General features: G+C 43.4%; 1 protein-coding gene across 1 annotated transcript in view; it reads right to left on the bottom strand.

Moving 5' to 3' along the window:
* Window positions 1-24,783, bottom strand: part of LOC139413572 (disco-interacting protein 2 homolog B-A-like) — a 78,720-nt gene that overhangs the window by 30,220 nt on the left and 23,717 nt on the right. Inside the window, exons 2-6 of the mRNA XM_071161088.1 lie at window positions 14,332-14,403; window positions 5,909-6,088; window positions 2,815-2,940; window positions 2,303-2,656; window positions 2,082-2,222 (exon numbers count right to left, since the gene is read on the bottom strand). Of these exons, the coding sequence (XP_071017189.1) occupies window positions 2,082-2,222; window positions 2,303-2,656; window positions 2,815-2,940; window positions 5,909-6,088; window positions 14,332-14,403 (873 nt within the window). The remainder of the gene's footprint in view (window positions 1-2,081; window positions 2,223-2,302; window positions 2,657-2,814; window positions 2,941-5,908; window positions 6,089-14,331; window positions 14,404-24,783) is intronic.

The raw sequence follows: 24,783 nt of genomic DNA, 5'->3' as shown, positions 1-24,783 counted from the left end.
ACATCATAATTTCCCACTGCAAGCTGGCCCCTGGGAGTGGTCAATTCTTAAATTATTTTTAGAATGAAAGCCAGTAGACAAAGGCGTGAGGTAGAGGAGTGAGGTAGGAGTGAGGTAGATGGGAATAGGACTCATTGGATTCATAATTGGAAAACACATGAGGATTCATCCGTTTCAGAAGATGGTTCTGGTTTCAGAGATCTACTATTCTCCCTAAAATCATACGGTACAGAGGGTAAGAACAAGTCACAAAGGCACAAACAGTACACAGACGTACAGTGAGGGAAAAAAGTATTTGATCCCCTGCTGATTTTGTACGTTTGCCCACTGACAAAGAAATTATCCGTCTATAATTTTAATGGTAGGTTTATTTGAACAGTGAGAGACAGAATAACAACAAAATAAATAGAGAAAAACACATTTAAAAAATGTTAGAAATTGATTTGCATTTTATTGAGGGAAATAAGTATTTGAACCCTCTGCAAAACATGACTTAGTACTTGGTGGCAAAAACCTTTGTTGGCAATCACAGAGGTCAGACGTTGTAGTTGGCCACCAGGTTTGCACACATCTCAGGAGGGATTTTGTCCCACTCCTCTTTGCAGATCTTCTCCAAGTCATTAAGGTTTCGAGGCTGACGTTTGGCAACTCGAACCTTCAGCTCCCTCCACATATTTTCTATGGGATTTAGGTCTGGAGACTGGCTAGGCCACTCCAGGACCTTAATGTGCTTCTTCTTGAGCCACTCCTTTGTTGCCTTGGCCGTGTGTTTTGGGTCATTATCATGCTGGAATACCCATCCACGACCCATTTTCAATGCCCTGGCTGAAGGAAGGAGGTTCTCACCCAAGATTTGACGGTACATGGCCCCGTCCATCGTCCCTTTGATGCGGTGAAGTTGTCCTGTCCCCTTAGCAGAAAAACACCCCCAAAGCATAATGTTTCCACCTCCATGTTTGACGGTGGGGATGGTGTTCTTGGGGTCATAGGCAGCATTCCGCCTCCTCCAAACACGGCGAGTTAAGGGGATGCCAAAGAGCTCCATTTTGGTTTCATCTGACCACAACACTTTCACCCAGTTGTTCTCTGAATCATTCAGATGTTCATTGGCAAACTTCAGACGGGCATGTATATGTGCTTTCTTGAGCAGGGGGACCTTGCTGGCGCTGCAGGATTTCAGTCCTTCACGGCGTAATGTGTTAACAATTGTTTTCTTGGTGACAATGGTCCCAGCTGCCTTGAGATCATTGACAAGATCCTCCCGTGTAGTTCTGGGCTGATTCCTCACCGTTCTCATGATCATTGCAACTCCACGAGGTGAGATCTTGCATGGAGCCCCAAGCCGAGGGAAATTGACAGTTCTTTTGTGTTTCTTCCATTTGCGAATAATCGCACCAACTGTTGTCACCTTCTCACCAAGCTGCTTGGAGATGGTCTTGTAGCCCATTCCAGCCTTGTGTAGGTCTATAATCTTGTCCCGGACATCCTTGGAGATCTTTCTGATTGAGAGGGGGTCAAATACTTATTTCCATCATTAAAATGCAAATCAATTTATAACATTTTTGACATGCGTTTTTCTGGATTTTTTTGTTATTCTGTCTCTCACTGTTCAAATAAACCTACCATTAAAATTATAGACTGATCATTTCTTTGTCAGTGGGCAAACGTACAAAATCAGCAGGGGATCAAATATTTTTCCCTCACTGTATATATTCTCATAGGGAACGTGTTACCTCTTCTGTTACCTATTGCCAGAAAAGAAAGCAACATGGTTTGGTTAATGATATGGTCCAGTCGGAAAGCAAAAGTTATTCAGGAAAAAATACTTATTACTTCAAAAAAGTTATTTTCAATGGAAATGCAAAATTGTATGAATCGACTCACAATCTCACACATACACACACTTCCGTACTCCTACGTGACCCATCACACACACACACACACACACACACACACACACACACACACACACACACACACACACACACACACACACACACACACACACACACACACACACACACACACACACACACACACACACACACACACACACACACAAATAGAGATGCTATTCTTACCGTCGGCTGTCTCCATCATGCCGGAGCGACTCTGTCCGCGGCTCATCCCCCGGACCATGGGAGGGTTGTTGGGCCGGTCCACCTGAGAGAAGTCCCTGGCCTGGGGGGCCGCTGTTGTCACATCACTGTTCTCTGAAGGGCCTGGGAGGAAGGCAGGGTAATTTTATCTGGGGTTACAGGTCACGACGTACTAGTGTTGTGATCATGAGGACATATCTTACCGATACGTGCGTGAGCCAGCATGTCAGCTATGACTGGATGCTGTAGTTGTGGCTGGTACTGCGGCTGGTACTGGGGCTGATATTGGGGCTGATACTGTGGCTGGTACTGGGGCTTGTACTGGGGCTGGGCTTGGGGCTGGGATGGTTGAGGCTGGGGCTTGCCCTCTCCATGGGACAGGGTGGAGGAGGCAGAGGAGGAGGTGGACGAGCCTTGGACAGAGTGGTTGATCCAGGAGTCAGGGCTCTGCAGACTCGGGGGCTGCAGCAGAGAGGGAGTGTCCAGAGCCTCCAAATCGGCTCCCACTGACGACCGCCTCAGCAGAGCACTCTCATTCTCTGAACCTGACGACGAGTCTGAGATAGGAGAAAGTGTAAGAGAGATGGAGAGAATTAGAAAGAGAGCGTGTGACATTAGGATTAAACTCTACAGTACTAACAATAAAGCTTACGTAGGCTGTTCCTGAGGAAATAGAAGCAGTCAGGCTGATTTGAAGGGGTCAGTCCTACGCTACCTGGTGGGGTGCAGTTCATGACGGGCGACTGGACGTAGGTGGAGCGGCGTTTGGTGGGCATGGGCAGTGCCATTTTCTCCTCCTTATGTTTGGCCAACGCAGCCTGTACCGTCTCTGTGTGGATATCTGAGGCAACAAGAGAGAGAGAGAAGGAGAGAGAGAGGGGAAGAAGGCAAGAGGAAGAAATGACCCTTTAAAATTTGGATGCTTGGATAGGGATGGAGAGGAAGAACTTGAACATGAGAACACCCACGGATAAACTTGAGTTTTTTCTTCTGAAATCTAAGTGAAACTACCAATGACAGAGATCTTTCAATAATCGTTATTCCATAGATATTGATGCATAAAGATAATCAGTGTTCTGTCAAAAGCTGAAGTGATGTTTGACTTTTAACCATCAGAGGAGAAGAGACGCCAGTTCGGTCCTGCTGTAACAGGAAACCACTGTTTGTGTGCTGGAGAGAGGGTCTATTACGATCCTCACCCATCCCTTACCTTTAGAAAGTATTCACAGCACACCCCTTGATGTTTTGGAATACTTATCTAATCAAGATATATTCATGTTTTATTTTCCATCTATTTTTTATAAATGTTCACATTTTTCTTTCACTTTGTCATTACAAAGTATTTTGTGTACATCATTGACAAAAAATGACAATTAAAATGATTTTTAATCGCACTTTGTAACAACAAAACATGGAAAAAGTCAGGGGTGTGAATTGTACATTGTACATTCATACATGCACGCACCCACCACACACGCAGGTACGCAGTCATGTACGCAAGCATGCACCCAACCAACCAACACACACACACACACACACACACACACACACACACACACACACACACACACACACACACACACACACACACACACACACACACACACACACACACACACACACACACACACACACACACACACACACACACACACACACACACACACACTTCTTCATGAGAGATACAATCAGAATACATAGCTAAATGGAAGAGAATCTACATAAACCGTCATCAAAAACAACACATTAACCAACACTATAGAATGTCACTAGATAACATTTGATTCTTCTAAAAATAGACTGATATTCTGTTTCCATTCTTCCCATATGCTGCATGTCCAATCATTCATCACCATAGAAACATGAGAGAATGACCATCACATATGTTTGAGAGGCGTCTCTGTGGATATAGGTGAGGTTGCCGCACGGCAACCAAGAAATGAATAGCAGAGACTACACACATACACACTAGAAGCACCTCAGCCTAGCAACACACACACACTGGCTGCTACCTTCCACACACCCATGTAAATGCATATAGGCTACATACACGTGCACACAAGACAAGCCCTTCTGGATCTAAACATCAATAATATTGCTGACAGCTAATTCTACATCCTCTTGCCCACACCCTCGCCGTCTTCCTTTCTCTGTACCTCTCATGAGACTGAGGTGTCAGCAGGTTCATCATAAGGAGGATGAAACCATCCAGACTTGCCTTCTCCCTGACCCCTCACTCTATCCCTCCTCTCTATCCCTCCTCTCTATCCCGCCTCTCTATCCCGCCTCTCTATCCCGCCTCTCTATCCCGCCTCTCTATCCCGCCTCTCTATCCCGCCTCTCTATCCCGCCTCTCTATCCCGCCTCGCTATCCCGCCTCTCTATCCCTCCTCTCTATCCCTACTCTCTATCCCTCCTCTCTATCCCTACTCTCTATCCCTCCTCTCTTATTCCCTCCTCTTATTCCCTCCTCTCTTATTCCCTCCTTTCTTATTCCCTCCTCTCTTATTCCCTCCTCTCTTATTCCCTCCTCTCTTATTCCCTCCTCTCTTATTCCCTCCTCTCTTATTCCCTCCTCTCTTATTCCCTCTCAGTCCCGCTCCATTTCTATGTGATATTCCTCTGTTATCCAGTAATAAAACGGTGTTTTTCCTCAATACTCTTCAAACTCCTTCTCCATTATCCCTGCATCCTATTTGTTTCCACCTGACTACCAGCTACCACTCCCTTTCCCTCTTTCCCAATCCTTCTTCGCTTTGCCCCCAAATCCAGTCGGACTTCCAGCAAGATCCCCAGAGATCCCTTCAGATATCAAATGGAACTTGAAGAAAACGTTCATGCAGTTCTCTCTATCTGGTCAGCCGTCCTATAGGATCCAATAGATCACACACAATGGTAGTCCTTCAGCCCCTCTGGCACATCAGACTGGCATTGATTTAGTGTGTGTGTGTGTGTGTGTGTCTCACGTGAGAGGCGAGACCAGTCTGATGCAGAGGCTGTCCAGACAGGGAAGGGAGGAGAGGGAAGTGGAAGGAGAGAGAGAAACAGTAGAGCATGAAGCTGCCTAGAGGGAGGATTAATTTACACTGTGTGCACCTCTAGTAACAGAAGGAGAGAGAGAGAAAAACAGAGAGAGAGAGAGATAGAGAGACAGAGGGAGAGAGAGAGAGGGAGAGAGCAAGAGAGAGAGAGAGCAAGAGAGAGAGAAAGAGCAAGAGAGAGAGAGAGAGAGAGAGCACAAGAGAGAAATCAGTTATTTTGTGTCTTTTCAACCATCTAAAGATCCATTCTAACAATCCTTCCCTGCAATCTTTAGAATCTACAATATAATTATATGGTTCTGAGTTCATCCATCCTGTTTAGTATTCCCCCTGCTCTCTCCACAGCCCAGCACATTGCCAAGCCGTGACATCCCTCCACACTCACAATGTGAGGGATCTGGACTCCTGGGCTCCCCTGTAGAGGGGCTGCTGAACACTGTAAGAAGTATAGGGACTTTTCCTTCTCCACAACCCAAGAGGACACACACACACACACATGACCTCAGACAGTATTCACACTCTAACACACACGCTCTAAGCAGTGCTGCCCTTTTATTGGTATTTGAGACAATTATGGGATTACAAGATTCTGCTTCAAAACTATATTACTGGTTATATTGATCGAAATGAAAGAAAATACTGAGAGAATAGATAAAACCTAAAATGAATGAAAAACTCAACATTATTGACTATGACTGGATTTCCTTAGGTGACTTTAAGTGTCGATTTAAAACGTAAACTTATGTAAGGATAGAAGTTGTTGCTCACCTGATCGGTAGCGGTCATCCCTGGTCCCTCCGCTGCGGTGCGGTCGTCGGGAGCGGCGATCACGGTAGCGAGAAGAGGAGCTGGGGGGAGGAGCCTGTGTGTGAGCGCTGACATGGGTGGAGCCAGAGGCGTTGCTAGGACCAGGAGCATGTGCGTCATAGGCAGGGGGGGGAGGTTCTACTGGGGAGCACAACAAAAATTAAGTAGATGATTAGGAGATCACAAGACAGTAAACAAAGTACATAGTATATAGAAGGTAATGTACCACAGAGTACATGTATAGAGATGTCCTTTCCATAGATGCAGACAGAAAGGGCTCAGATCTCTCCATGCTTTCAGTTCTTCCCTTGACCCTTGACCTGACTAGGGCTGTGGCTGTCGTGAAAATTTGTCAGCTGGTGATTGTCAAGCAAATAACTGTCGGTCTCACGTTAATTGACCGTTAATTAACATAAACACATTTAGCATCTCTGGGCTTCGACACATAGCCTACAAACCACTGATGCTGACCTTTGAAACATTTCCATTTTGAAAAGTCTAATAAATCCATGTTCTATAACCTACACCATCACAATACATCCATTATTTACTTTAGACTGGTCTAAAGAAACATGATATGAAGAAAGTGTAGTCTATTTCAGAAGAACAGAATAGCATACTCTGAGTTGACTTATGTTAGGCCCTGATCTGGCTATTCCATATGGCTGTGGGCTACACTAGTTCATTTAGCAGACAAGATTTGCTTAGAATTCCGTGGCATTATTTTATATTATTTTATAGTATGAAGAATACAATTGAACATATCTGAATGAAACAGAAAGGATATTTTCTCCAAAACTATTTGAGGGAGTGCGTACATGCAGCTATTCTGTGTTGAGCGGTTAACAAAGAAGGTCCTCCTGTATGTTTAATTTAGAGTTATTTATGCAACTTTAGTTGTGATTAGAGTCGGAAACTTTCCGGGAAATTTCCATGGGAAGTTAAGCCCGGGAATTTGGGGAATTTTGCTTAAATTCATAAAAAAAGTTAGCTTATGACAGTGAAACTTTTTTGTGGGATACATAAGGCAATTCTAGCTATTGTGGTATATTTTGGTTCAACTATCCCCAATTCAATGCATGCACAGTGCATTCTTCCATCACATGTTCAGCTGATTCTCAAGATCTTGCACACTAATGAGATGCTATTGAGCCCACACTACTACACTGTCTGAGCCAAGGACTACATGCTTTCTGGTAAGTTTTGATTACAATACTAGGTGGGGTGAATATATTTTATATGACATACATGATTTTATGTTAACTAGTAAATAGTAGCCTACAGCAAAGTGTGTTTTTATCCTTTCTAACTTAACAATTTCTGCTAGCCTGCTAACTGAGGAGTGGAGTGTTAATTCACCTGTTTCCATACATTCAAATAATTATCTCACAAAGGAGTTGTTTAATCTAACTGCTTAACTATTTATCTGTACATGGAATTTTATTTTTTATTTTTATTAATTATTTTCCTAATCTTTACAGGAAAATGCCATGGGCAGTATCTGATGTGTGGAGACATTTCACTGCAGCTAATGTAGAAGGAAAAGCTGTGTACATTTGCAAATACTGTGCCAAATCATATGTGAAGAATGCAACAAAGATGCAGAATCATCTGGCCAAGTGCATAAAGTTCCCTCAGCGCTCACAACCTCTGAGAAAAGTCCCTCTACTTCTATTCGAGGTGAAAATTATGAATCAGACACCTTATCAATAGCAACAGCTAATGGTCCTTCTGGAATCAGAAGTTTGTTTGACTCAATGGAGGAAAGTAGTCAGGGAAATGCTGATGAATGTCTTGCTTGAGCTGTGTACGCAACTGGTTCACCTCTGATGCTCACAGGCAATGTGTATTGAAAGAGATTTCTGAATGTTCTTCGCTCAGCATACACCCCTCCAACCAGACATGCTGTATCTACTCATTTGCTGGATGTAGAATTCAACAGTTCAAGTGAAAGTCAAGCAAATCATAGAGAAAGCAGGCTGTATTGCAATCATCTATGATGGGTGGTTGAATGTTCGTGGGCAAGGAATAATTAACTACATCATCTCCACCCCACAACCAGTATTCTACAAGAGCCCAGACACAAGGGACAACAGACACACCGGTCTCTACATTGCAGATGAGCTGAAGGCAGTCATCAATGACCTTGGACCACAGAAGATATTTGCTCATTCAGCCGACAGAAACTTTCAACCAGTTTTCCCCATTAAGCAGCAGAGTCTGAGGCCGAGCCTTTTCTTGTCTCTACTCCTCCCGTTACGGGGTCTGAGATGCCGAAGCCTCCAACCATTAGCTCTGACAAATTGAAAACCCTAGTCATTGGCGACTCCATTACCCGCAGTATTAGACTTAAAAATAATTATCCAGCGATCATACACTGTTTACCAGGAGGCAGGGCTACCGACGTTAAGGCTAATCTGAAGATGGTGCTGGCTAAAACTAAAACTGGCGAGTGTACAGATATTGTTATCCACGTCGGCACCAACGATGTTAGGATGAAACAGTCAGAAGTCACCAAGTGCAACATAGCTTCAGCGTGTAAATCAGCTAGAAAGATGTGTTGGCATCGAGTAATTGTCTCTGGCCCCCTCCCAGTTAGGGGGAGTGATGAGCTCAACAGCAGAGTCTCACAACTCAATCGCTGGTTGAAAACTGTTTTCTGCCCCTCCAAAAAGACTCACCCACAAACAGGACCAAGCCTGGCCTGCTGAGGAGTGACTGACTCCATCCTAGTTGGAGGGGTGCTCTCATCTTATCTACCAACATAGACAGGGCTCTAACTCCTCTAGCTCCACAATGAAATTGAAGGCAGGCCAGGCAGCAGGCTGTTAGCCAGCCTGCCAGCTGACTGTACTAGTGGAGTCTGCCACTAGCACAGTCAGTGTAGTCAGTTCAGCTATCCCCAATGAGACCGTGTCTGCGCGTCGACCTAGGTTGGGCAAAACTAAACATGGCGGTGTTCGTCTTAGCAATCTCATTAGGATAAAGACCTCCTCCATTCCTGCCATTATTGAAAGAGATCGTGATACCTCAAATCTCAAAATAGGGCTACTTAATGTAAGATCCCTCACTTCCAAGGCAGTTATAGTCAATGAACTAATCACCGATCATAATCTTGATGTGATTGACCTGACTGAAACATGGCTTAAGTCTGAGGAATTTACTGTGTTAAATGAGGCCTCACCTCCTGGTTACACTAGTGACCATATCCCCCGTGCATCCCGCAAAGGCGGGGGTGTTGCTAACATTTACGATAGCCAATTTCAATTTACAAAAAAAAAAATGACGTTTTCGTATTTTGAGCTTCCAGTCATAAAATCTATATAGCCTACTCAATCACTTTTTATAGCTACTGTTTACCGGCCTCCTGGGCCATATAGAGCGTTCCTCGCTGAGTTCCCTGAATTCCTATCAGACCTTGTAGTCATAGCAGATAATATTCACATTTTTGGTGATTTTAATATTCACATAGAAAAGTCCACAGACCCAATCCAAAAGGCTTTCAGAGCCATCATCGATTCAGTGGTTTTTTTCCAACTTGTCTCTGCACCTACTCACTGTCACAGTCATACTCTGGAACTAGTTTTGTCCCATGGAATAAATGTTGTGGATCTTAATGTTTTTCCTCATAAACCTGGACTATCAGACCACCATTTTATTACGTTTGCAATCGCAACAAATAATCTGCTCAGACCCCAACCAAGGAGCATCAAAAGTCGTGCTATAACTTCTCAGACAACACAAAGATTCATTGATGCCCTTCCAGACTCCCTCTGCCTACCCAAGGACGTCAGTGGACAAAAATCAGAAGAAAATAAATAAATAAATAACAACCCTAACCACCTAACTGAGGAACTCAATTTAACCTTGCGCAATACCCTAGATGCAGTTGCACCCCTAAAAACATTTGTCATAAGAAACTAGCTCCCTGGTATACAGAAAATACCCGAGCTCTGAAGCAAGCTTCCAGACAATTGGAACGGAAATGGCGCCACACCAAACTGCAAGTCTTCCGACTAGCTTGGAAAGACAGTACCGTGCAGTATCGAAGAGCCATCACTGCTGCTCGATCATCCAATTTTTCCAACTTAATTGAGGTACATAAGAATAATCCTAAATTTATTTTTTATACTGTCGCAAAGCTAACTAAAAAGCAGCATTGCCCAAGTGAGGATGGCTTTCACTTCAGCAGTAATACATTCATGAACTTCTTTGAGGAAAAGATCATGATCATTAGAAAGCAAATTACGGACTCCTCTTTAAATCTGCGTATTCCTCCAAAGCTCAGTTGTCCTGAGTCTGCACAACTCTGCCAGGACCTAGGATCAAGAGAGACACTCAAGTGTTTTAGTACGATATCTCTTGACACAATGATGAAAATAATCATGGCCTCTAAACCTTCAAGCTGCATACTGGACCCTATTCCAACTAAACTACTGAAAGAGCTGCTTCCTGTGCTTGGCCCCCCTATGTTGACCATAATAAACGGCTCTCTATCCACCGGATGTGTACCAAACTCACTAAAAGTGGCAGTAATAAAGCCTCTCTTGAAAAAGCCAAACCTTGACCCAGAAAATATTAAAAACTATCGGCCTGTATCGAATCTTCCATTCCTCCTAAAAAAAATTGAAAAAGCTGTTGCACGGCAAGTCACTGCCTTCCTGAAGACAAACAATGTATACGAAATGCTTCAGTCTGGTTTTAGACCCCATCATAGCACTGAGACTGCACTTGTGAAGGTGGTAAATTACTTTTTCATGGCGTCAGACCGAGGCTCTGCATCTGTCCTCATGCTCCTAGACCTTAGTGCTTCTTTTGATACCATTGATCACCACATTCTTTTGGAGAGATTGGAAACCCAAATTGGTCTACACGGACAAGTTCTGGCCTGGTTTAGATCTTATCTGTCGGAAAGATATCAGTTTGTCTCTGTGAATGGTTTTTCCTCTGACAAATCAACTGTAAATTTCGGTGTTCCTCAAGGTTCCGTTTTAGGACCACTATTGTTTTCATTATATATTTTACCTCTTGGGGATCTCATTCGAAAACATAATGTTAACTTTCACTGCTATGCGGATGACACACAGCTGTTCATTTCGATGAAACATGGTGAAGCCCCAAAATCGCCCTCGCTAGAAACCTGTGTTTCAGACAGAAGGAAGTGGATGGCTGCAAACTTTTGACTTTTAAACTCGGACAAAACAGAGATGCTTGTTTTCGGTCCCAAGAAACAAAGAGATCTTCTGTTGAATCTGACAATTAATCTTGATGGTTGTACAGTCGCCTCAAATAAAACTGTAAAGGACCTCGGCGTTACTCTGGACCCTAATCTCTCTTTTGACGAACATATCAAGACGGTTTCCAGGACAGCTTTTTTCCATCTACGTAACATTTCAAAAATCAGAAACTTTCTGTCCAAAAATGATGCAGAAAAATGTATCCATGCTTTTGTTACTTCTAGGTTAGACTACTGCAATGCTTTACTTTCCGGCTACCCGGATAAAGCACTAAATAAACTTCAGTTAGTGCTAAATTCGACTGCTAGAATCCTGACTAGAAACAAAAAATGTGATCATATTACTCCAGTGCTAGCCTCTCTACACTGGCTTCCTGTTAAGGCAAGGGCTGATTTCAAGGTTTTACTGCTGAACTTCAAAGCATTACATGGGTTTGCTCCTACCTATCTTTCTGATTTGGTCCTGAGGTACATACCTACACGCACGCTACGGTCACAAGATGCAGGCCTCCTAATTGTCCCTAGCAAACAGCTGGAGGCAGGGCTTTCTCCTATAGAGCTCCATTTTTATGTAATCGTCTGCCTACCCATGTGAGAGACGCAGACTCGGTCTCAACCATTAAGTCTTTACTGAAGACTCATCTCTTCAGTGGGTCATATGATTGAGTGTAGTCTGGCCCAGGAGTGTGAAGGTGAACGGAAAGGCTTGCCGTCTCTGCCTGGCCGGTTCCCCTCTCTCCACTGGGATTCTCTGCCTCTAACCCTATTATAGGGGCTGAGTCACTGGCTTACTGGTGCTCTTTCATGCCGTCCCTAGGAGGGGTCCATCACTTGAGTGGGTTGAGTCACTGACGTGATCTTCCTGTCTGAGTTGGCGCCCCCTCTTGGGTTGTGCCGTGGCGGAGATCTTTGTGGGCTATACTCGGCCTTGTCTCAGTATGGTAAGTTGGTGGTTGAAGATATCCCTCTAGTGGTGTGGGGGCTGTGCTTTGGCAAAGTGGGTGGGGTTATATCCTTCCTGTTTGGCCCTGTCCGGGGGTATCATCGGATGGGGCCACAGTGTCTCCTGACCCCTCCTGTCTCAGCCTCCAGTATTTATGCTGCAGTAGTTTATGTGTCGGGGGGCTAGGATCAGTTTGTTATATCTGGAGTATTTCTCCTGTCTTATCCGGTGTCCTGTGTGAATTTAAGTATGCTCTCTCTAATTCTCTCTTTCTTTCTTTCTTTCTTTCTCTCGGAGGACCTGAGCCCTAGGACCATGCCTCAGGACTACCTGGCATGATGACTCCTTGCTGTCCCCAGTCCACCTGGCCGTGCTGCTGCTCCAGTTCCAACTGTTCTGCCTACGGCTATGGAACCCTGACCTGTTCACCAGACGTGCTACCTGTCCCAGACTTGCTGTTTTCAACTCTCTAGAGACAGCAGGAGCGGTAGAGATACTCTTAATGATCGGATATGGAAAGCCAACTGCCATTTACTCCTGAGGTGCTGACATTCTGCACCCTCGACAACTACTGTGATTATTATTATTTGATCATGCTGATCATTTATGAACATTTGAACATCTTGGCCATGTTCTGTTATAATCTCCACCCGGCACAGCCAGAAGAGGACTGGCCAACCCTCATAGCCTGATTCCTCTCTAGGTTTCTTCCTAGGTTTTGGCCTTTCTAGGGAGTTTTTCGTAGCCACCGTGCTTCTACACCCGCATTGCTTGCTATTTGGGGTTTTAGGCTGTGTTTCTGTACAGCACTTTTAGATATCAGCTGATGTAAGAAGGGCTATATACATTTGATTTGATTTTGATTTAATTGGGGATCATTCAATATTCCCTTTCTTTTGTTGTTCCATGAAATCATCCCATGTGAAGAGTCAACTTATTGAACTTATTGAACTTAATTAAAGTTCAATTCGTAACTACATTTTTTGTTTTTATTTCTATTGGAAGGATTTAATCATTTGCAATTATGTCTACTTATGATATGGTAAAAAGTTTATGTTTCTGTCTCCATATGACATGGTAAACATATCCAATGCATATCCATTTAAATGGTATTAATATTAATTCCCGTTAATTCCCATATGTTCCAGTTAATTCCCACGAAAAGTTTCCACCTCTGAATTATCCCCAAAATGTGCAACCCTAGTGATACAAACGTTGGGCTATATGTTTTGATTTTGAATACATTCTAAGTCTGCATGATGCGACTCTAATGATGATTTGAAAAAAGTCGCATGAAAGGCATGAGCTCTGCTTTGTTTTTTTGCACAAGCTGCACACACACTTCATCAGTCTCTCCTTCACAGTTTGAACGGGAACTTCAAATCAAATCAAATGTTATTGGTCACATACACATACTTAGCAATGTTATTGCGGGTCAGATGTTATGTGACTAAGTCAGTTAGTGATGCTATGTTATGCTATTGCACACTCTCAAAAATAAATCATCCTATAATCTGATACAATCTTACAAAATGTCATTAGGTTCTATATGTGCTTTTACAACATACAGTATTTTCATAAAATGTATAAAGATCTTTACAAAAGGGTTCCATCTAACCATAACAGATTATTATTAGATATTTATTTTCCTTTATTTAACTAGGCAAGTCAGTTAAGAACAAATTCTTATTTACAATGACGGCCTACCCCGGCCGAAGCTTGGCCAATTGTGTGCCGCCCTATGGGTCTCCCAATCACAGCCGGATGTGATACAGCCTGGATTCGAACCAGGGACTGTAGTGACACCTCTTTCACTGACCGCTGAGCCACTCAGGAGCCCTATGTCATCAAGACATTGTAAACAAGGGAGCAGCTTTAGTCATTTCCGAGAATAGCTGATATTTGCATACAATCATTATTGGGCTAAAGAGGGAAGTGGTGCCTGGCTGTCAAGAGAGGATAATGGTGTTTCTCTGAACTGGAGGAAAGTCTGGAAAAACTGTAGTGACTGGGGGTACCTCTAAGAGGGAGCAGTGAGCACCAAACAGCTATGATTATGAACATCATGATGATTTTTGTAAATTAACTAAAACCAAACAAAAAGAGTAGTTGGATATGGTAGGTATGTTCTCATAGGCCGAAGGGGCACATGGATCAAATTCTAAAAGTAGGAAAAGAGAAAATGAGGAGGTCAATGTTTCTTACCTGGTGTTTGCATGAAGAAGGGAAGCAGAAGTTTAGTCTTTTTCTTCTCATATCCCTTCTGAGTGATATCACCTGAGAAAGAAGAGAGTAATGTTTACTATTGTGTTCAAACAATCACAACATGCAACACACACACACACACAATACTAGTTCCACAGACAGTACACATACATACAGTTCCGTCAGAAAGAATTCACACTCCTTGACTTATTCCACATTTTGTGGTGTTACAAAGTGTAATTAAAATGAATGGCATTGGAAAACCTCCCTGGTATTTGTTGTTGAATTTGTGCTTAAAATTCACTACTCGACTGAGGCACCTTACAGATAATTGTATGTGTGAGGTAGAGATGAGGTAGTCGTTCACAAATCATGTTAAACACCTATTTTTTAAATTATATTTCACCTTTATTTAACCAGGTAGGCTAGTTGAGAACAAGTTCTCAATTGCAACTGCGACCTGGCCAAGATAAAGCAAGCAAGAAGCAGCGGCTTGGTTGGGTTGTGTATCGGAGGACGCATGACTTTCAACCTTCGTCTCTCCCGAGCCCGTACGGGAGTTGTAGCGATGAGACAAGATAGTAGCTACTACAACAATTGGATACTACGAAATTGGGGAGAAAAAGGGGTAAAAATTCAACAACAAAAAAAAATAAATGTCTATATACAGCATGTGCAAATGAGGTAGGATAAGAGAGGTAAGGCAATAAATAGGCCATGGTGGCACAGTAATTACAAAATAGCAATTAAAACACTGGAATGGTAGGATGTGCAGAAGATGAATGTGCAAGTTGAGATACTGGGGTGCAAAGGAGCAAGATACATAAATAAATAAATAAATACATAAATACAGTATGGGGATGAGGTAGATTGGATGGGCTATTTACAGATGAGCTATGTACAGGTGCAGTGATCTGTGAGCTGCTCTGACAGCTGGTGCTTAAATCTAGTGAGGGAGGTAAGAGTCTCCAGCTTCAGAGATTTTTGCAGTTCGTTCCAGTCATTTGCAGCAGAGAACTGGAAGAATTGGCTTTGGGGGTGACCAGTGAGATATACCAGCTGGAGCGCGTGCTATGGGTGGGTGCTGCTATGGCGACCAGTGAGCTGAGATAAGGCGGGGCTTTACCTAGCAGAGATTTGTAGATGACCTGGAGCCAGTGGGTTTGGTGACGAGTATGAAGCGAGGGCCAGCCAACAAGATCATACAGGTCGCAGTGGTGGGTAGTGTATGGGACTTTGGTGACAAAACAGATGGCACTGCATCCAATTTGTAGAGTGTTGGAGGCTATTTTGTAAATGACATCGCCGAAGTCGAGGATCGGTAGGGTATGTTTGCTGCGAAATAGGAAGCCGATTCTAGATTTAATTTTGGATTGGAGATGTTTAATGTGAGTCTGGAAGGAGAGTTTACAGTCTAAACAGACACCTAGGTATTTGTAGTTGTCCACATATTCTAAGTCAGAACCGTCCAGAGTAGTGATGCTGGACGAGCGGGCAGGTGCGAGCAGCAATCGGTTGAAGAGCATGCATTTAGTTTTGCTTGCATTTAAGAGCAGTTGGAGGCCACGGAAGGAGAGTTGTATGGCATTGAAGCTCATCTGGAGGTTAGTTAACACAGTCCAGATTACTGCACACAGTGAGTCCATACAACGTATTATCTGACTTGTTAAGCACATTTTTACTCCTGAACTTATTTAGGCTTGCCATAACAAAGGGGTTGAAGACATTTCAGATGTTCATTTTTTATTAATATTCAAAACATAATTCCACTTTGACATTATGGGTTATTGTGTGTCGATCAGTGACACAAAATAGAAACTTAATCCATTTTAAATTCAGGCTGTAACACAAGAAAATGTGGAAAAATTCAAGGGGTCTGAATACTTTCTGAAGACACTGTAAGTTACTATGTGCACCAAACCTACAGTGGACAAATAGACTCATTTGAACAAAAATGACACAATTGTAACCACTTCTTTCCAAACAACAGTGTGTTCTTTATTTAAAATGGCTACACTGGAGAAACTGTGTGTCGGCTATGTGTTCATACTGTAGCGCTCGCACGCGCACGCGCACACGCACACGCACACACACACACGCACACACAAAAGAATGTCCAACTTTGATGAAGAAATACTAGAATATTTCAACCAATCACTTTTAGGATTAGTGGTTTTCTTTTCCTATCTGAATTCTTCACATCTCAAAATCTGTTTGGGAAAAATATCTACAATATTTATACTTTAAGGCACTTTGTTGGCAGTTCTTTACCCACTTTTTTCCCCGACTCTCATTATCTGTGGATTACATGAAAATAATTCCAATTCAGATTTTATTATGTAAGAACATTTGTTAACCATATTTTCAAATAGCACCTGACAAATCGGGCAAACCCATAAACCCTGGAAGTAATGGTAAAGGCAAACCCATAAACCCTGGAAGTAATGGTAAAGGCAAACCCATAAACACTGTAAGTAATGGTAAAGGCAAACCCATAAACCCTGGAAGTAATGGTAAAGGCAAACCCATAAACCCTGGAAGTAATGGTAAAGGCAAACCCATAAACCCTGGAAGTAATGGTAAAGGCAAACCCATAAACCCTGGAAGTAATGGTAAAGGCAAACCCATAAACCCTGGAAGTAATGGTAAAGGCAAACCCATAAACCCTGGAAGTAATGGTAAAGGCAAACCCATAAACCCTGGAAGTAATGGTAAAGGCAAACTCATAAACCCTGTAAGTAATGGTAAAGGCAAACCCATAAACCCTGGAAGTAATGGTAAAGGCAAACCCATAAACCCTGGAAGTAATGGTAAAGGCAAACCCATAAACCCTGGAAGTAATGGTAAAGGCAAACCCATAAACCCTGTAAGTAATGGTAAAGGCAAACCCATAAACCCTGGAAGTAATGGTAAAGGCAAACCCATAAACCCTGGAAGTAATGGTAAAGGCAAACCGATAAACCCTGGAAGTAATGGTAAAGGCAAACCGATAAACCCTGGAAGTAATGGTAAAGGCAAACCCATAAACCCTGGAAGTAATGGTAAAGGCAAACCCATAAACCCTGGAAGTAATGGTAAAGGCAAACCCATAAACCCTGGAAGTAATGGTAAAGGCAAACCCATAAACCCTGGAAGTAATGGTAAAGGCAAACCGATAAACCCTGGAAGTAATGGTAAAGGCAAACCCATAAACCCTGGAAGTAATGGTAAAGGCAAACCCATAAACCCTGGAAGTAATGGTAAAGGCAAACCCATAAACCCTGGAAGTAATGGTAAAGGCAAACCCATAAACCCTGGAAGTAATGGTAAAGGCAAACCCATAAACCCTGGAAGTAATGGTAAAGGCAAACCCATAAACCCTGGAAGTAATGGTAAAGGCAAACCCATAAACCCTGGAAGTAATGGTAAAGGCAAATGGGGTAAGAAACCTAATTGAACTGCCTGTAGTTGGATTCCCAATTCCCACATCAGACTTTAGCAACCCTGTTAATGACCCTCTATGCTCAACAAGGTGTGGTGTATTACCCATCTGTTCAAACACAGGCCTTTTATAAGTCACTTCCATTTGAGAGAGAGGGGGGACAGAGATTAAGCAAATGAAATGAGGAATGAAAAGGGGGAAAGGGAAGAACAACAGAGATGACCAGAAAACAGTGAAAAGATTAAAGTAGCTAGCTACTAGTGCTTAGCGGCAGTGGTCTGACAGAGAGAAGGACGGATGTAAAGACATGAGCTGGATGATGAGTGTTGGTGTCACTCCAGTGACAGGATGAGAGGAGGAAGTGGAGGGAGAGAGAGGACTAAATATGGAGACCCATGGATGCCAGTGTAGGATGGTATGAATCAGAGATATACACAGAGAGTGAGGGGGAGGACAGAAGAGGAGAAGAGAGGAGAGATAAGGGAGAGGAAGAAAATGGAGGAGGAGAAAGAGTGAATGGGACTTAGGGGAGGAAAGGATGGGTACACAGAGGTGGATGAATGTAGAGGTGAGGTGATGGCAGGTTATAGTGAACATGTCTATTGTGTGTCAGTCACCACTCTACTTTCTCATTCTATATTTTTCTCACTCTCTCCCTCTCTTCCCTCTTGCCTGACTGAGTTCTCTGCCTGAGAATCTGGCCTTGAAGCAGAGCAGCCTCTCTGCCAACCGCCTCCGTAGGCACTGCTGTCACACACACACACACACGCACGCACGCACACACTCTCCCACGCATACACAATCCATCTGGAGTGCATTCACCTTGTTATCCCCCCTGTTGAACACAGATGATAAATATGCCCCTCCTCAAGCCCTCTGTTCTACCTGCTCCCCCACCTCCCTCCCTCCCCCTGTGAACAGCTGTTGAACGAACCCCTGACTGCCCTGCAGAGTCTGAGATAACATTTCAATAATGTTTCAATAAAGGCTGAGGGTTTCCATTATTTTACGGTTAGCTGAGATTACAATTCAATAACACTTCGATAAGGGCTGAGGGTTGAGAGTGTCTGACGGTTCACCTAATCTAAACGGGTGATCTCTTTATCTGAGGCCAGAAATTAGATTCCTTCTGGGTAGTATCATCTCGAAGAGCTCTCAGCGGGCAGTGGACCTAAACCCAGATTACAGATTAGAAACCTGGCTGAGGAAAAGGCAGGAAATGCCAAGGTGAGTTTTAGATGTTCCAGTGGTCTCCTTCTATAGGGATTCTAAAGGGCTTCTCCCTGAAAAGACACAGTTCATAATATACACATAGGGATTCAGTATACAAATACGTACTCTAGCCTACACAGAGACACAGTTCAATAGGTCTATTTTATTTAGATGCACATTGAAGCAGAGTAAATTACCCAAATGTAGGTGTAACCGATGTGAAAGGGCTAGCCGATGTAACTGATGTGAAATGGCTAGCCGATGTAACCGATGTGAAATGGCTAGCCGATGTAACCGATGTGAACTGGCTAGCCGATGTGAACTGGCTAGCCGATGTAACCGATGTGAACTGGCTAGCCGATGTAACCGATGTGAACTGGCTAGCCGATGTAAACGATTTGAAATGGCTAGCCGATGTAACCGATGTGAAATGGCTAGCCGATGTAACCGATGTGAAATGGCTAGCCGATGTAACCGATGTGAAATGGCTAGCCGATGTAACCGATGTGAAATGGCTAGCCGATGTAACCGATGTGAAATGGCTAGCCGATGTAACCGATGTGAAATGGCTAGCCGATGTAACCGATGTGAAATGGCTAGCCGATGTAACGGATGTGAAAGGGCTAGCCGATGTAACGGATGTGAAAGGGCTAGCCGATGTAACCGATGTGAAATGGCTAGTCGATGTAACCGATGTGAAATGGCTAGCCGATGTGAAAGGGCTAACCGATGTGAAAGGGCTAGCCGATGTAACCGATGTGAAAGGGCTAGCCGATGTAACCGATGTGAAATGGCTAGCCGATGTAACCGATGTGAAATGGCTAGCCGATGTGAAAGGGCTAACCGATGTGAAAGGGCTAGCCGATGTGAAAGGGCTAGCCGATGTGAAAGGGCTAGCCGATGTAACCGATGTGAAATGGCTAGCCGATGTAACCGATGCGAAATGGCTAGCCGATGTAACCGATGTGAAATGGCTAGCCGATGTAACCGATGTGAAATGGCTAGCCGATGTAACCGATGTGAAATGGCTAGCCGATGTAACCGATGTGAAATGGCTAGCCGATGTAACCGATGTGAAATGGCTAGCCGATGTAACCGATGTGAAATGGCTAGCCGATGTAACCGATGTGAAATGGCTAGCCGATGTAACCGATGTGAAATGGCTAGCCGATGTAACCGATGTGAAATAGGTGCGCGCTAATAGCGTTTCAATCGGTGACGTCACTCGCTCTGAGACTTTTAAGTAGTTGTTCCCCTTGCTCTGCAAGGGCCGTGCCGTTTGTGGAGCGATGGGTAACGATGTTTCGAGGGTGGCTGTTGCCGATGTGTGCAGAGGGTCCCTGGTTTGAGCCCAGGTAGGGGTGAGGAGAGGGACGGAAGCTATACTGTTACATAGGGATGCATCAACATGGACAGACAGTGGTACATGGTAACATGTTTCTACTTGATCACACAGCCAGTTCCTAAACAAGAGCCAGTGTCATGGTTTCCCCGGCAGCTAAAGCCACGTTGGTCTCTCTTGAGTCCAGACAACACGACTGTTGAAGATTTAAGCTGGAATTCAACTGAAAATTCTAAATCAATATTGACGCAGTGTCTTTAAATCCAAACTACTTCTGTGAACACACACTTCTTATTCTGGAAGCATCTACCTGGTAGTAGGTTTTACAGTGGCCAAAACCATTCTGTGATGTTATTTGACCATAAGGAAAATAGTTTCTATATAAATACAACAATGCAGGTTTGATTGACGTCTAAAGCTTGGATTGAATCGGTACAGATATCCATCCAGGACATGCTACTGTGCTTTTCAAACACACCTTAGACAGCGCAATAAGATAAAACATTATCTGCAACGATTGAATTCCAGTCGTTGGTCTGTTGGTTTGCTTGGTGTCTGATATCCCAACAGCTAGTACCATTCTGGTCTCTCTCTATAGACAACACGGGTGTTAATGAAGACTTATGCTTCTTCTGCCTGGGGGGGATTAGATGTTTTATTCTAGGGGGGAGAGATCAAAGCATCTCCCCCTCTTCACTCCCCCCTTCCACACACGACACACACACTTGAATTGCATTGAGACTGTTCACTCTGTCTGCATAGCAATTAGCTAGCTCCTTCCTGTCTCTTCCTTTTCCCATTGTACTTTATCTCACTGTTTCACGGCAACAGAGACATATCGAAACATATGCTTGTTGATAATATACACTTATGACACAGGGCACGCACACACACACAAAAACATACACACACATGGAAAAAACAGGGAGAGAGGATGAGGACGGGATTCCCAGTCTATATCACTCACCATAATATACTGAACAAAAACATAAACTCAACATGTAAAGTATCGGTCCCATGTTTCATGAGCTGAAATAAAAGATCTCAAAAATGTTCCATACACACAAAAAAGCATATTTCTATGTAATTTGTTTACATCCCTGTTAGTGAGCATTTCTCCTTTGCCAAGATAAACCATCCAATTGACAGGTGTGGAATATCAAGGAGCTATGCTGGGGACAATAAAAGGCAACTCTAAAATGTGCAGTTTGTCACCCAACACAATGCCACAGATGGCTCAAGTTGAGGGATTTCTGTCTGTAATAAAGCCCTTTTGTTAGGGAAAACTAATTCCGATTGGCTGGCCCACCCATGGCTGCGCCCCTGCCCGGCGATGTGAAATCCATATATTAGGGCCTAATGAATTTATTTAAATTGTCTGACTTCCTTCCATGAACTGTAACACAGTAAAATCTTTTAAATTATTGCATGTTGAATATATATTTTTGTTCAGTAAACTTGTTTTGAGTTTTGTTGGAAGAGAAGGATTGAGGTCTTGTAAACATTTAAATATAAATAGCATACCCGTGTAGACACTAGACAACACTTTCACTGTATATTGACAACACACCCACATCTACATAACTTCCATACAATTTCCTTTACAATTGAACTAGATCTAATAACATCAATGTATTATAAAGAGAGAGGAAGAATGCGATACAATAGCAAGTATACCGGAAATCATGTCACAGCAGACAGAGGCTTGATCTCACTGATATGACCGCAGACAAGTAATGATGAGTAAGAACATGGACACAAGATGGCATACAGTGCCTTTGGAAAGTATTCAGACCCCTTGACTTTTTCCACATTTTGTTACGTGACAGCCTCATACTAACATATATTAAATTGTTTTTCCCCCCTCTTCAACCTACACAAAATAATACCCCATAATGACAAAGCAAAAAAACAGGTTATTAGACATTTTTGCAAATGTATAATACATTTTTTTAAAAGTTAATATCACATTTACATAAGTATTCAGGCCCTTTACTCAGTACTTTGTATAAGCACATTTGGAAGAGATTACAGCCGAGTCTTCTTGGGTGTGATGCTATAAGATTGGCACACCTGTATTTGGGGAGTTTCTGCCATTCTTCTCTGCAGATCCTCTCAAGGTCTGTCAGGTTGGATGGGGAGTGTTGCTGCCCAGCTATTTTCAGGTCTCACCAGAGCTGTTAGATCGGATTCATGTCCGGGCTCTGGCTGGGCCACTCAAGGACATTCAGAGACTTGTCCCGAAGCCACTCCTGCGTTGTCTTGGCTGTGTGCTTAGGGTCGATGCCCTGTTGGAAGGTAAACCTTCGTCCCAGTCTGAGGTCCGGAGAGCTCTGGAGCAGGTTTTCATCAAGGATCTCTCTGTACTTTGCTCCATTCATCTTTGCCTCAATCCTGACTACTCTTCCAGTCCCTGCCGATGAAAAACATCCCCACAGCATGATGCTACCACCACCATGCTTCACCGTACCGATGGTGCCAGGTTTCCTCGAGATGTAACGCTTGGTTTTCAGGCCAATCTTGGATTCATCAGAGCACAGATTTTTGTTTTCATGGTCTGAGGGTCTTTAGGTGCCTTTTGGCAAACTCCAAGCGGGCTGTCATGTGCCCAGGAGTGGCTTTACTGAGGAGTGGCTTCCGTCTGGCCACTCTACCATAAATTGGTGGAGTGCTGCAGAGATGGTTGTCCTTCTGGAAGGTTCTCCCATCTCCACAGAGGAACCCTGGAGCTCCTGTCAGAGTGACAATCGGGTTCTTGGTCACCTCCCTGACCAAGGCCCTTCTCCCCCGATTGCTCAGTTTGGCCGGGCGGCCAGCTCTAGGAAGAGTCTTGGTGGTTCCAAACTTCTTCTGTTTAAGAATGATGGAGAAAACTGTGTTCTTGGGGACCTTCGATGCCGCAGAAATATTTTGCTACCCTTCCCCAGATCTGTGCCTTGACCAAATCCTGTCTCGGAACTCCACGAACAATTCCTTCGACCTCATGGCTTGGTTTTTGCTTTGATCCAATCAGTTGTGTTGTGATCAGGTAGGGGTGGTATATGGAACATAGCCCTATTTGGTAAAGGATTGTCCATATTATGGCAAGAACAGCTCAAATAAGCAAAGAGAAACAATAGTTCATCATTACTTTAAGACATGAAGGTCAGTCCATCTGGAAAATTTCAAGTACTTTGAAAGTTTCCTCAAGTGCAGTCACAAAAACCATCAAGCGATATGATGAAACTGGCTCTCATGAGGACCGCCACAGGAAAGGAAAACCCAGAGTTACCTCTGGTGCAGAGGATAAGTTCATTAGAGTTATCAGCCTCAGAAATTGCAGTCAAAATAAATTCTTCACAGAGTTCAAGTAACAGACACATCCCAACATCAACTGTTCAGAGGAGACTATGTGAATCAGGCCTTCATGGTCAAATTGCTGCAAAGAAACCACTACTAAAGGACACAAATGAGAAGAAGAGACTTGCTTGGGCCAAGAAATATGAGCAATGGACATTATACCGGTGGTCCCTTGTTCTGATGAGTCCAAATTTTAGATTTTTGGTTCCAACCGCCTTGTCTTTGTAGGTGAACGGATGATCGCCGCATGTGTGGTTCCCACCGTGAAGAATGGAAGAGGTGGTGTGATTGTGTGGGGGTGCTTTGCTGGTGACACTGTCTGTGATTTATTTAGAATTCAAGGCACACTTAACCAGCATGGCTACCACAGCATTCTGCAGCGATAAGCCATCCCATCTGTTTCATGCTTAGTGGGACTATCATTTGTTTTTCAACAGGACAATGACCCAAAACACACCTCCAGGCTGTGTAAGGGCTATTTGACCAAGAAGGAGAGTGATGAAGTGCTGCATCATATGACCTGGCCTCCACAATCACCCGACCTCAACCCAATTGAGATGGTTTGGGATGAGTTGGACCGCAGAGTGAAGGAAAAACAGCCAACAAGTGCTCAGCATATGTGGGAACTCCTTCATGACTGTTGGAAAAGCATTCCAGGTGAAGCTGGTTGAGAGAATGCCAAGAGTGTTTAAAGCTGTCATCAAGGCAAAGGGTGGCTACTTTGAAGAATCTCAAATATAAAATATATCTTGACATGTTCAACACTTTTTGGGTTACTACATGATTCCATATGCGTTATGTCATGCCTTTGATGTCTTCACTATTATTATACAATGTAGAAAATATTAAAACATAAAGAGAAACCCTTGAATGAGTTGGTGTTTCCAAACTTTTGAATGATACTGTACGTAAATAAGGTACAGTTGAAGTCGGAAGTTAACATACACCTTAGCCAAATACAGTTAAACGCAGTGTTTCACAATTCCTGATTTATAATCCAAGTAAAATTTCCCTGTCTTAGGTCAGTTAGGATAACCACTTTATTTTAAGAATGTGAAATGTCAGAATAATAGTGAATGATTTATTTCAGCTTTAATTTCTTTCATCACATTCCCAGTGGGTCAGAAGTTTACATACA

Source organism: Oncorhynchus clarkii, chromosome 7, assembly GCF_045791955.1.
Source record: "Oncorhynchus clarkii lewisi isolate Uvic-CL-2024 chromosome 7, UVic_Ocla_1.0, whole genome shotgun sequence".
NCBI classification, from domain to species: domain Eukaryota; kingdom Metazoa; phylum Chordata; class Actinopteri; order Salmoniformes; family Salmonidae; genus Oncorhynchus; species Oncorhynchus clarkii.
This window is presented reverse-complemented; position numbering and strand designations above follow the sequence as displayed.